The sequence below is a fragment of the Anolis sagrei genome, chromosome 3, assembly GCF_037176765.1.
Source record: "Anolis sagrei isolate rAnoSag1 chromosome 3, rAnoSag1.mat, whole genome shotgun sequence".
Classification (NCBI taxonomy): Eukaryota; Metazoa; Chordata; class Lepidosauria; order Squamata; family Dactyloidae; genus Anolis; species Anolis sagrei.
In genome coordinates, this window is record NC_090023.1 from 155,300,356 (window position 1) to 155,313,916 (window position 13,561).

Genomic DNA, 13,561 nt, shown 5'->3' on the forward strand with positions numbered 1-13,561 from the left:
TATATAAAAAGGTGTTGTTCACAGTGATAAAGCCTGGGAATTCTTGCTCCATAACTTGCACTTACAAAATGCTGTAGTCCCTTTACTTGGGATATTATGCAAGCAAGAAATTGGCAGACTCCAAGGTCAGGTGTGTCAAAGCTCCTGACTCAATTCCCTTTGAAACTGCATTGGACATTATAGGGAGCTTGGCAAAATCATTGCTCAATGCAGCAAAGAAATATTAAATGAGTACAAAGGTTTCTTTCACTTTGGTGCCATTGATATAACTGCTACAGAAGCTTTGGCTTGAGGAAATATTTCTGACCTTGTTCCCAAATACATCGACATTGCTTTTCTTCGTATTTGATCATTGATAGGAGACCTCCTTAGAAATAGTTTGGGTTTTCTCAAGGAGGTAGTCTTCAATCCATTGTGAATGAGGCTATATTCCTTTCAAAGTAGATATCAGGTATGTGTGATTTAATAGCTTTTCCTCCTAGAGCCTTGAAATCTACCTACCACAGCCAACCCACAAAATACATAAACTTGGATTAAATCATTTTTACATATAAGGTATGTTTTGAGAACTAGGAATGAATAGACACGCATCATCTCTTTCTTCATAGCAAGAGTATAAAAGAGGAGGCTGAGTGAAACCGAAGCCACCAACGGATGAATATGTATGTGTGCACTTAAGGAGTATGCACTGCATGTTTTGAAGATATATAACGGCCATAAATTGGCTCTTTAGAAGTGTGTACATCAAGAAAAGAGAAATTTACCTGCTAGTTCTGGTTGAAAAATAAACTATATGTATGCCAAGGGAGGGAAGTAAACCCCTTATGGAGGACTGCTGGTATACACATAGCAGTCAAATGGGCACCCCTCTGAGTCCCCCCCTGGGGTGTTGAGAAGGCCAGGGTATCATCTTACTGTTGCAACAGTGAGATGATAAATCAAACTAGTACCCAGCCTTAGCCTCGATATACCTCTTGAGTCAAGCATCCAAGCAATAGTTTGATTATATTTGCTTGAAGAATGTAACCTAAGTAGGATGGATGTTCTTACTATTTTTCGGATAAGATCACCTTTTTAGTACTCTGGATAAAACTGGTTTCTTCTAATCCTCTAATTTTGAAATCCCACCATTTCCTGGAATAACGAAATCTCTTTTTCTTTATTTCTAGGTATGTGTTCACATCTGGAATTAGGATCTTTCTCTGTGGCAATGTGGACAATTGGGCTTGGAGCCATTGGGGCTGCTGTGACAGGGATCATCCTTGCCAATACAGATTTATTTCTGTCTAAAGCAGAACAGGCCTCGCTGGATTTTCTGGAGGCAATAGATTTGAAGACTATTGGAGAAGGTAAGACTTTGGGTGCTTCCAAGAGGTGGAAATTGAATGGTCTTTTTTTTTAAGGGGGGGGGGCTAGCTTGGGTTTAGTTTGTATGATATTTTCACAGCAACTGTACCCAAATTAATTCAAATCAAACACTCATCAAAACACGAGACAAGAGAAGACATTGATGTTACAAAGCATGAATGGATTTAGATTCAAACAGAAGCCATGCAGAACACATTAATATAAATCAAATATGTATTCAAAATTAATCAACCAAAAAAGAAAAAAGCTGGCATTCATAGTACTTTACCCCAAGAATCTAGAGCAGATAACCTCAATTACAGTGTAGCATGCTGGTCTTTTTCACCAGATCAGATGTATTGACCAGGTTCCCGTATTTTTCCAAGATCAACAAAGGCATTAGGGCTGCTTGTAGACTGAGGCACTCTTTCTCCAATTTTTCAAGGGTTTTAACCACTAGATCTGGTCTTACTGCACATACAGCCCCTCTTAGCTACTGACCAAAACATTTGAGCAGAAGGAGTTCCGCTGAAAGGCATTGAGGAAGAGCAGGATACATCAAAAGTCATGATCTCTTTCTGAGCATAACACTGGTATATTGCACTTAGCCAAAAACAGGTCTCCCTTAAAACCACAGCAGAGCAAACTTGAGTTATTTGATAGTATACATTTTTTACTTATTCCTAAAAATAAAATTCTCAAAAACTGTGATTTTTTTGATAACGAAGAAGGCCATAGTGTTATGTCAGGAAGTGTTAGAAAAGGCTTTCTGTTTTCTATTTCTTAAGTTTCTTATGTATATAGAGACCAACAAATGCAGCGGCCAAGCATGAATCGAGGAACATGAAAGGCACGGCAGACTAATTCAACCCGTAAAGTCATCCATAACAGAACATTATTTGAGAGCACAGAAATGCTGGACCATTCTAACAATCACAATGTCAGACTACACAGGGAAGCCATTGAAATCCACAAGCATGTGGACAATTTCAACAGAAAGGAGAAAACCATGAAAAATGAGCAAAATCTGGCTACCAGTATTTTTAAAAAGCTCTAAAATCAGGACAGTAAATAAAGAGCAATACTAAAAAGGGGGAATTCCAGACAGGAAACAATCAAAGCCAGCTAACACCTCCCAACAAAGGATACCCCAGGCAGGAAGCAGCCAGGCTTTGAAACTGCAAGGCCGTTCAGTGCTAATCAAGTTGGCCAGTTGCAACATTCATTCTTGCCTCAAGCAGACAAGAGTCGTTTCTCCCACACTGGACCTTCCACAGATATATAAACTTAACTTGCCCAGTTTCCAACAGACCTTACAACCTCTGAGGATGCCTTCCATAGATGTGGGCGAAATGTCAGGAGAGAATGCTTCTGGAACATGGCCATACAGCCCGGAAAACTCTCAGCAACCCACTTTATTCCATGTTTTCACTATTTTTGATGCTCAGCCATTCTTTCCTGATCTGATGTAATGTCTGAGCCTGTGACCCAGTTTAGAAGGATGAGGGGATTCAGTTTTACATAGGTTGCTCATGGACCTTGCTATTCAAGTAGTTGCCACTAAATAAAATGAAAATAATGTCGTACCTGACAATAGATGTGTCTTGTAACAAAATCTTGTCCCGGTGAGCTTGATGTATTGTCATCTATATTGTTGTTTGTTTCCAAGGAAACCAAAGAACCTTCAAAGCAGAAGAACTATGGAAGAAGAATGGTGCGGTCATCATGGCAGTGCGTCGGCCTGGATGATTTTTATGCAGAGAGGTAGTATAGGTGTTCCTTTGTGGTTATTTTGGAAGAAGAAATAATGAGGATTAACCAGCTGTTATTTCAAGAAGCTCGTGAATTCGATGCAAATAAAAGTCTTCCATTTGTTAAAAAAATACTCCAAGTTATAAAGATAGGTTTAAACACAAGAGGAAGAAAAATAAGAATAATACAAAACAGAAAAAGCCAAAGTAAAAGATGTAAAGACAAGGAAAGGGGGAAAAAGTTGACTTCCATCCTTGTCTCAGTGGTTATATTTGAAACAATTAAACAATTATACAATACAGTTATTTCAAACCTCTCTTAAGTAAAAATCCAGTTATTGTTTTCTTTCAATACCCTGTTCTTGTTATTCCTCAGTACTAAAAATATTTAATCACATTATTTTTTTTCTTATTCCTTCCCAAGGGATTACATTTTTCCCTCTTTAGAATATCTCTCATTATCTTTCTATAGTCTTATCAACACTTTGGGACATTATTAAAGTGTTTTTTTTTTTTACTTAATAACATGATCATATAACACTAATCCATCTATTAAAATCATAAGTCTGTTACATCTTGGAAAGCATTACATCATCCCTCTCCCCTTGTCTCTAAAATCTTCTATTTAGAACTAATCATTTTTTCTCTTGTCTTGCAGCCCATTAGAAGTAACGCATATTTCATTTGATGCAAATTATTCTTATAACATCTGAATATCAGTGGCCTTATATTCCAATATATCCATCTTTATCATGTAACCAGGTTTCTTAGAATACAATAATTTATTTATATCCCGCTCTCTCCCCAAAGGGACTCAGGGCGGTTTCCAAAGTATAACAAAAATGGCAAACATTAAATGCCAACAGCAAATAAACAACGGTCAAGACAAAACATGAAATAATCTAAACTAAATATAACTTATAAACAACCAAACTTAACCAAGGAAACTTAATAAACATAATATAATACAGCGGATCAGACCAATTAAAGCACAATATATTAATACATTAAAACCCTAATATTATATATCACAACAGTAAGCTGATGTAGGTATCCGATGTCAAGGCGAAGATGTGTGTAATGTATGCTAGTCCTCCTCCTCTCCATAAGCTAGATTGCACAGGTGGGTCTTTAAAAGCTTTTTAAAGACGAGGAAAGAGGGGGCCATTTTTAGTTCTTTAGTGAGGGAGTTGCTGAGGCAGGGAGCGGCCATGGAGGAAGCCTTCTCTCTTGTTCCCACCAACCGCATTTGAGACGGGTGGGACTGAGAGCAGGGCCTTCTCTGCAGACAACAACGTTCATACTGGCTTGTAAGCAGGGATGAGGTTTTTCAAATAGTCTGGGCCCAAAGCATTTAGGGCTTTATAGATAATAACCAGCACTTTGTATTTAGCCTTGAAACAGACCAGTAGCCAGCAGAGCTGCCGTAACATGGAAGTGGTTCTCTCCCTATACGGCACTCCAGTTAGTTACCTGACTGCCGAAGTCTGAACCAATTGCAGCTTCCGAACTATCTTCAAAGGCAACCCCATGTAGAGAGCCCCTCTTTCAACCTAACAATTCATCTTTATTTCATTTTAAATTTCACAATTGTGAAATCATACATTTTTTATGTTTACCATTTAATTTTTGATAATGTTATGATTTTTGGTGTAGATGTGGATTTGTTTTTGGGATTTGGGAAGGTCTTTGTTCAGCTTCTTAACGGCATTGAACGTTTGCCAATATCTGTTGTAAACCACCCTAAGTCTCCTCAAGGAGATAGGGCAGGAAATAAATAAAGTTTTATTATTATTATATTCTTCCAACACTGTGAAGCCTTGTGGAGATGTCTTGATGCAATGGAGAGACCCTTTAGCTGCTTTTGGTTTATGAAATCTATAGCTCAAGGAAATGTAAGGATCAAAATGCACATGCAAAGCCTGGTTGTCTAATTGGCTGGTCTTATTACATCAAGAAGGTCTGTAGTGTAGTAAACTATTTAAGTGATAAGTTTGAAAGTAAAACAAGACAACATTATTAAATCTTAGAGCAAATGATAGCACTAAAACTGAAAAATTAGACCACAGATTACATACTAGCTGTATAAACACAGAAAAAGTGACTTTTACAATTCAGACACCATCACTGAGAAGAAGGTGTTCTTTAGCTATATCTCTTGGGGTCCTTCCACACAGCCATGTAAGAATATCAAGGCAGAAAATCCCACAATATCTGCTTTAAACTGGTTTATCTGAGTCCATACTTCCATATATTCCAGTTCAAAGCAGATAATGTGGGATTTTATTCAGTTGTGTGGAAAGGGGCCTTAGCTGTAATAAACTGGAGCTCTTTCCCCAAAATCCCACTTGACCTATCTGGCTGTTATGCCTTTTCATCATTAATTTCCACCTAGTAAATTAAATTACAGAGCATGTTTTGAAAGAACAGGGCTTAGCACTCCTAAACAAGAGTGGATGTGGACTACAGGCACATGACCCAACTCTTATATCACTTTTAGGAGGCTGCTGAGCTGTCCTCTCTGAAGCCTCAGCTTGAGAAGCTGGGGGTCCCTCTCTATGCCGTTGTGAAAGAGAACCTTGGGACCGAAGTGATGGATTTCCAGCCATATTTTAAAGGGGAAATATTTCTGGATGAAAAGGTAAATGTAACTGTTGATTTCCGCACACTGCTTATTTATTTACTGCAGTGTTTCTCAACCTGGGGGTCAGGACCCCTGGGGAGGGTCGGGAGGGGGGGGCGCCCGTAGGGTCACCAAAGACCATCGGAAAATACAGTATTTTCTGTTGGTCATGGGGGTTCTGTATGGGAGGTTTGGCCCAATTCTATCATTGGTGGGGTTCAGAATGCTCTTTGATTGTAGGTGAACTATAAATCCCAGTAACTACAACTACCAAATGTCAAGTCTATTTTTCCCAAACTTCACCAGTGTTCACAGTTGCCCATGTTCAGTCTGTGTGCCAAGTTTGGTCCAGATCCATCATTGTTTGAGTCCACAGTGCTCTCTGGATGTAGGTGAACTACAACTCCAAGAATCAAGGTCAACGAGTTCCAGTATTTTCTGTTGGTCATGGGAGTTCTGTGTGCCAAATTTGGTTCACTTCTCTTGTTGGTGTAGTTCAGAATGCTCTTTGATTGTAGGTGAACTATAAATCCCAGGAACTACAACTCTCAAATGACAAAAATCAACCCCCCCCCCCAACCCTACCAGTATTCAAACTTGGGTGTATTGGGTATTTGTGCCAAATTTGGTCCAGTGAATGAAAATACATCCTGCACATCAGGTATTTACATTACGATTCATAACAGTAGCAAAATGACAGTTATGAAGGAGCAACAAAAATAATGTTATGCTTGGTGGTCACCACAACATGAGGAATGGTATTAAGGGGTCGTGGCATTAGGAAGGTTGAGAAACACTGATTTACTGTATTTATGATCTGCCCTTCCCAACCCCATAAGGGACCCAAGGCGGCTTACATATATAGGCAACAATTAGATGCCAAAAACACACACATAATAAAAACATTAAAAACAACCATTAAAACGTAATAAAACCTTCGAAACCAATTATTTAAAATCACTCAATCCAATATCATAGTCCGGGGCCATTCCAATTTGTCGTTACACTGTTTCATCTTTCTTATTGCACTGATAGATTCCTCAAACAACCATGTTTTTAGCCTTTTCCTAAAGTTCAAGAGGAAGGGGGCTGATCAAATTTCCTCCAGGAGGGAGTGCCATAGCCTAGGGACCACCATTGAGAAGGTGCTGTTTCTCATCCCCACCAACCATGCCTGCGAAGGAGGTGGGATCAAGAGCAGTGCCTCCCCAGAATATCTTAATCTTGCCGGCTCACATTCGGACTAGAAACTGGGAGCTTCTCTGTCTAAACAGATATTGATTTGCAAGGGTTAAAAGCTATTCTTGCTTAAATTGGGTGTCATGCAAGTATGAAACTTGTGCTGACCAACATGCTATTCATTCACAATACAGATGGCCTCTTATCTGAAATGAAGGCCATATGTTTACTTCAGTGAAGCCCAAAGCTGAAAAATAAGAGTGGCTTTGCTATTCCTGCACATGAGAAAAAAATCCAATGCTTTTTGCCTTGTTAAAATTTATAACAATTTTTGTATATTTTTCAGTGATTTTCACTTTTTACAAAATGAATTTTGCACATAAGTATTTTGTATTGTAACATTTGTACAATATAGGTTGCTTCCCCAAAACAAAAACGTCTCAAAATATAAGAAAAAAAATTAAAAACAAATATGCAAAAAAAAAGAAGAAGAAGCTATAGTGATTGTGTTGACATCCATTTCTCATCTAGGGTAAGAAAATTGGGGAAAAGGTTTTTTCTTGTATATCTATAGTAAGAATACTAATTTGCTTCTGGGTCTCTGTTTTGCTTTCCAGCATGGGTGGCCCTTGTAGAGATATGTAATAGAGATATGTAACAAGCACTCTAGGCAACATTTGTATTGTATAGTAATTTAGATTTTTAAAGGCTCTGAGCGATCTTATTTCAGCCTGCTACAAAGAGCACCACTTGCCACCCAACTTGTGAGTATGAGCACATGTTTTGAAGTGGCATGCTAGAATATCAGTTTTTCAGCAGCCTCGGAAATCAAATCTACTTACCATATGTTATTTTGTGACTGCCACATGTTAAGCCCCATTGTGATAAAGGATGTGACTTTGCACATGTTCACCCTTCACAAGTCCCTTCTGCTATAGTTTGAGGATGGGAGAGATGCTGGTGTGCAGAAGAGCTTAATTGCTTTTAGCTGCTACTTAAGAGGTTAATTGGCTTTCACGTTTCTATTTATGAATCATTAATGTAGGGACACAATTAAGCTTTGAAGTCCTGGCGTGTTCTTGCATGATTTTCCTATAAACAGACATAAGTGAAGAGAAGGCTCCCCTCATCATTTTAATCATTTCTTGGAATTGGTTTCTGTTCCAGGGAGGCACCCTAGAACAGAAGCGAGGTAGCTAAAAATAGAACCCCCTGAGCCAAATGTAATTGGGGCATTTGGAGGAACCTATGGTTCATCTCTTTTATATATTAATAGCACAGCCCAAGGACAACAACATTCTTGGTGTTTTGATATTTTAGGCCTGTTCCTGGGGCGTTGATATAGAAAATGTGGTTGGATAGACCACATGAGCACTAGTTCCTTAGATGTGGTTATTATGATTTGTTATGGGCAAGCAGGTGAAGACTAGTACCTCTCATATGTTCTGTATCTCTACTTACTTACTTACTTACTTACTTAGGTGATCCCTCGTTGGCCAAGTAGGATAGTCTTCCAGGATCAGAATTCTTGTGAGTCTGTAGGTGGCTGTGGAGCCCTATTCTTGATCTGCACCTTCTCCTGCAGTGAGGGCATTGGTTTCCAGGTGGAAGGCGGTCCCGGTCAGGGTTGGCTTGACGCGCCTTCCTCTTGGCACATTTTTCTCTTTCACCCTCCATTCGTGCCTCTTCAAATTCTGCAACACTGCTGGTCACAGCTGACCTCCAACTGGAGTGCTCAAGGGCCAGGGCATCCCAGTTCTCAATGTCTATGCCAGAGTTTTTAAGGTTGAACCCATCTTTAAATCTCTTTTCTTGCCCACCAACATTCTGTTTTCCGTTCTTGAGTTCGGAGTAGAGCAACTGCTTTGGGAGACGGTGGTTGGGCATCCGGACAACGTGGCTGGTCCAGCGGAGTTGATGCCGGAGGACCATCGCTTTGATTCTTCCAGCACGCTGACGTTTGTCTGCCTGTCTTCCCAAGAGATTTGCAGGATTTTCCGGAGGCAGCGCTGATGGAATCGTTCCAGGAGTTGCATGTGACGTCTGTAGACAGTCCATGTCTCACAGGCATATAGCAGGGTTGGGAGGACAATAGCTTTATAGACAAGCACCTTGGTATCCCTACGGATGTCCTCAAACACTCTCAGAGTGTCTGCCTAAGGAGCACCTTTCAGACAGATTATTCTGGCATAGCTTTCTATGCCCATATCATTAAGGGATAAGCAATTGAACAGGCTGCTGCTTGTGAAAGCTTATGCTTTAATACATTTATGAGTGTTCAAAGAGCCACCGGATGTGGATTCGATAACTTATCTCTACAGTCATGAAGCCTAAAAACTTGCACAAAATCCTAAGATTTCCAGGAAGTCATTTTTGCGGGCCAGCACCTCATAAACTGTGTCTGCAGTCCTAGGGAATGACAGTTGACACTTGACCTTGCCATAGTGAGCTCAACTTTGTAATTGCTAATGACAACACTTTTTTACTCCACAAAGTTTTTGTCCGTACGTGTCACTTTAGTTCTCTAAGAAAATTCCCCCTCATACCTTTGGCTGAGTGTTTCTCTTTCTCTTCTGCAGAAAATGTTCTATGGCCCTCATAAGAGAAAGATGCTGTTCATGGGCTTTATTCGCTGCAGCGTGTGGAAGAATTTCTTTCGTGCCTGGAAGGGTGGATATACTGGGAACATGGATGGAGAAGGTTTTGTTCTGGGAGGGGTTTTCGTGGTTGGTCCTGGAAAACAGGTACGTGGTAGGAAGCGCAAAATGGGATGGCCTTGTTTCTAGATATTTCAGGATCAAAATAATGTTAGTCCGGCTGTCGGGAAACTGAGTTCCTTATTACGAATCTGCCTGAATGCTAAGATTTTCAGAAAAGGCCTTAGGTACACTGTCACCACAAGGTTTTCTCCTTTGTTTTTTGTAGAGTCTATGCAACTCTGTTTCCAGGGAGAGTATGAAGACACATTTTTTCCAGATCTGCCTTTTAAACGCTCTCAATTGTTGTGATTATTAAATTAAATTTGCTTATGATATTTTGCTGTTTAATTTGTTTTTTTGCTAGCCTCTATGAATATTTTCTTGTAGTGCAAATATAGAACAAAAGTGAAATTAATGAAGTTCAGTCACTAGCAAATATGACCAAACTTGGCACGAGAGGTAGCTGGGTTAGGCACATGAGTATGGAAAAGAGAGTGTTTCCTGTAATTGGCAATTTCAGACATCTTGCAAAAATACATGAGAAGCCATAGATAAGGAGCCTCATACAGTTGTGAAGCAACTTAAAATGTACTGTTTCATTGTTTTATAACTTTTTTATTGTGCTATTTAAACTTGACTCAAGTGTGGGATTGTTAGCTGCCTTGAGTCTCCATGGGGAGAAAGGCAGGGCATAAATAAAGTTAATAATATTAATAACAACCACTACAACTTAAAAGGGAGCAGTGGGATGCTCGGAACCAGAAGGTATCTGAGCTAAATTGGGAATATTGGAGAATTGCAAGATTTTTTTTTGTCATGCCAGGAGTGACCTGAGAAACTGCAAGTCGTTTCTGGTGTGAGAGAATTGGCCGTCTGCAAGGATGTTGCTCAGGGGATGCCCGGATGATTTGATGTTTTATTATCCTTGTGGGAGGCTTCTCTCATGTTCCCGCATGAGGAGTTGGAGCTGATAGAGGGAGCTCATCAGTCCCTCCCCGGATTCGAACCTGTGTCCTGTCGGTCTTCAGTCCTGTCGGCACAGGGGTTTAACCCCTGCGCCACCAGGGGCTCCAATTGCAAGATACTCTCTCCTGTTTGCTTATGACTTAATATGTGGTAACATTACCCATATGTAATAAAGAAGAAAAATATCACTTTAGAGCAGTGGTTCCCAACCTGTGGTCCGTGGACCACTAGTAATCCACAAGAACAAAAATATCCTTACCATTACTACGCCATTCCCTCCAAACCACACGGCAACGAGAGCAACTGGTTTTGCGAAACCCTCTTATAGTGCCGAGGCAACAGAGATGTTAGGAGGGGAGAGGCTGTCTACCCACGAAATATTACTATTACCACATCAGCTCTAGATTGTTAAATATAGTTTTTCTGAGGTCAAACAGATGACAGCCACTGGATAGTGGATCTTCTGATTCAGAAACTAGAGCTGATGTGGTCTGTCCATTGCAGTTTTCTGAACCAGCACTCCAAATCACCAGACCGAATCTAAAGTTGACCAAAAACTGATTTGTAACCCTTTTGGTATTAATGTTGGAGAGTGGTCCTTAGTCAAAGTGGTCCCTGGACAAAAACGGCTGGGAACCACTGCTTTAGAGGCTATAAATCATAATCTTTGAAGGACTAGATACAAGGAGGACCTCTGAAACTATGAGCCCTGTTTAAAATTTCCCTGTAAGGGCTCAAATATTGCCTTTTTGAAAAATAAAGTGTTGTTTTTTTTTTGAGAATTTGGCCTTGGTTATCAAGTTCTCTGTACTTGAAGAATTAGAGCACCAACCATCTTGTATAAAGTTTTAATACTTGAATATTCTGCCAAAGTGCATCCCTAACCCATATTTCTCCTTCTGCTTTAGGGAGTTCTGTTAGAGCACCGTGAGAAGGAATTTGGAGACAAAGTGAGCCTTGACGCTGTCCTTGAGGCTGTTAAGAAGATCCAGCCACAACCTTCGGAACAGGGCAAATAAAATTACATGCTACCCTCTTAGTATACATGGGTGTAAACTCACATTAGGCTCTAAAAGCTTCTGAAATACCAGCAGCATGATATCCAGCTATATGGGCTGTCTGCTACTTTTGGCATCAGATACCCCATGATTCCTTCAGTCTTTTTTTTTTACTGGATTAATGAAAGGCTTGGTCTGAAATTTTAAGATCCAGCCAAGATGGTTTCCAGTTCAAACAAAACTGCCAGGTTTTATCTGGGTATCTGTATGGAGAAAGATGGTGGAAAACTAATAAACACTACATTCAAAATTATTACAAAACATTGTTTGTCATGGTTGTTTTTATAAACCCTTCACCTCGTGGCCAGCCAAGTCAATGTTTCTTTATTCCTCCCATTGATCTGCATCTTCCCCTCCCACAAAACAAATTAGATACAGTATTGGAAGGAAAGAGGTGTTTCCTACTCTTGACTTTCTCCAAGTTCTTTAGAGCTGATCTTCATCCAGGAATCGGGACAGAAAAGACTCAGTTTTTAAAGGACCTCCCAAACATAGATTACACTATGTAACATTATTTTTGTTCCTGGGTTATAAATCTCATTTCCTAATTGGTTCTGTCATAAAAACATGGAAAAGGTTTATTAAACTGCAAAAGCTTTGTTTTAGCAGAACATCCTGCAGCACATTTTGCTATATTTTTTCAATGATTATCTCATAAAGTATCAACCAATTCAGCACACTTCTTGGCAGCCACAAAAACCAAGTTTCTGAAGTAGAACAATTACTTTCAACGTAAGTATCACACAATGAAACAGGAAATAACTCTTTCCTGCGGAAATATTAATTCATGCCCTTCTCCAATTGGCATTGGATGGAGCTTTTTCTTCCCTATGTTGTAAACTGCAGCACAGAGAGGTCATTCTCCCTCCCCCCAACCACCACCACCACTATGTTTGGAATAGAGGAGGGAAATTTTGCCTGTGTGTTACTGTCCTGAACCAGGGATCCCCTGCCCTCCAAATTCTATTGAAAAAAATAAATTTGTACAATTCTGCAAGTAATTCAATTTAGGATAGCCTCTTGTTTGGCCCACATCAGTCATAAGACTGATGAAGTTTTCCTGCCCCTTTAAAGGCCTAGCATTAACAGCCATTTTATACATCTTTGTATGCAACATGGAATTCAGGGCTAAGGGTGTAAGGTGGGCAATCTCTAGTTAAAAATGCTTCTTTGAGCAATCCTTCACATAGTTGGCTGTATGGGAATACAGGACAGTACTGTTAACTGAGATTTTGCATAACTACAAACAATTACGTGAAAAATAATATCCTTTATTTATTTATTTACAGTATTTATATTTTGCCTTTCTCACCTCAAAGGGGACTCAGGGCGGATCACAAGGCACACATTTGTGGCAAACATTTAATGCTGTTTTTAGACATACAGATTTAGCCTAGGATCCTGGAGTTTGCTCAATTTCAGCCACACGAGGGAGCTGTTGTTTCATCCACTATGATGCAGAGCCTTTTTGATCGTAGTATTTTCTCCTTGCTCATTGATCTCCAGCATTTTATGGTGTCATAAATTAACCTCTTTGCTTACGCGCTCCCTAATTTCTCTACTCGCAGCACAGCTGATTTTGAACTGCTTAGGCGAACAGTAAGCTGGGCTATTAACAGTCAGGAGCTCAATCCAACTTGGTTTTGAACTTGCCACCTTTCAGTCGCCAATGATGTATTGCTGCTAGTGATTAACCAGCTGTGCTACAGCCCAGCCCATTGTAATTGGTAGGGCTGAGTACTAAACACACTTGCAGTGTAATGATTATAATACACCATTCAAACTGTTCCCATTCTTTGCTGGTGTATATCAGCTTTTGTATATAATAATAATAATAATAATAATAATAATAATAATAATGATGAAACTTTATTTACACCCCGCCACCATCTCCCCAACGGGGACTCGGGTCGGCTTACATGAGGCCAAGCCCAGACA

At 39.8% G+C, this 13,561-nt stretch overlaps 1 protein-coding gene across 1 annotated transcript in view; it reads left to right on the plus strand.

Moving 5' to 3' along the window:
• The window catches only part of PRXL2A (peroxiredoxin like 2A), a 31,019-nt gene extending 19,135 nt beyond the window's left edge, over positions 1-11,884 (plus strand). The window contains 5 exon segments of the mRNA XM_060769015.2: positions 1,170-1,349; positions 3,017-3,111; positions 5,599-5,739; positions 9,480-9,644; positions 11,474-11,884. Coding sequence (XP_060624998.2) covers positions 1,170-1,349; positions 3,017-3,111; positions 5,599-5,739; positions 9,480-9,644; positions 11,474-11,584 — 692 coding nt within the window. The 3' untranslated portion in view covers positions 11,585-11,884.
• The last annotated feature ends 1,677 nt before the right edge of the window (positions 11,885-13,561 follow it).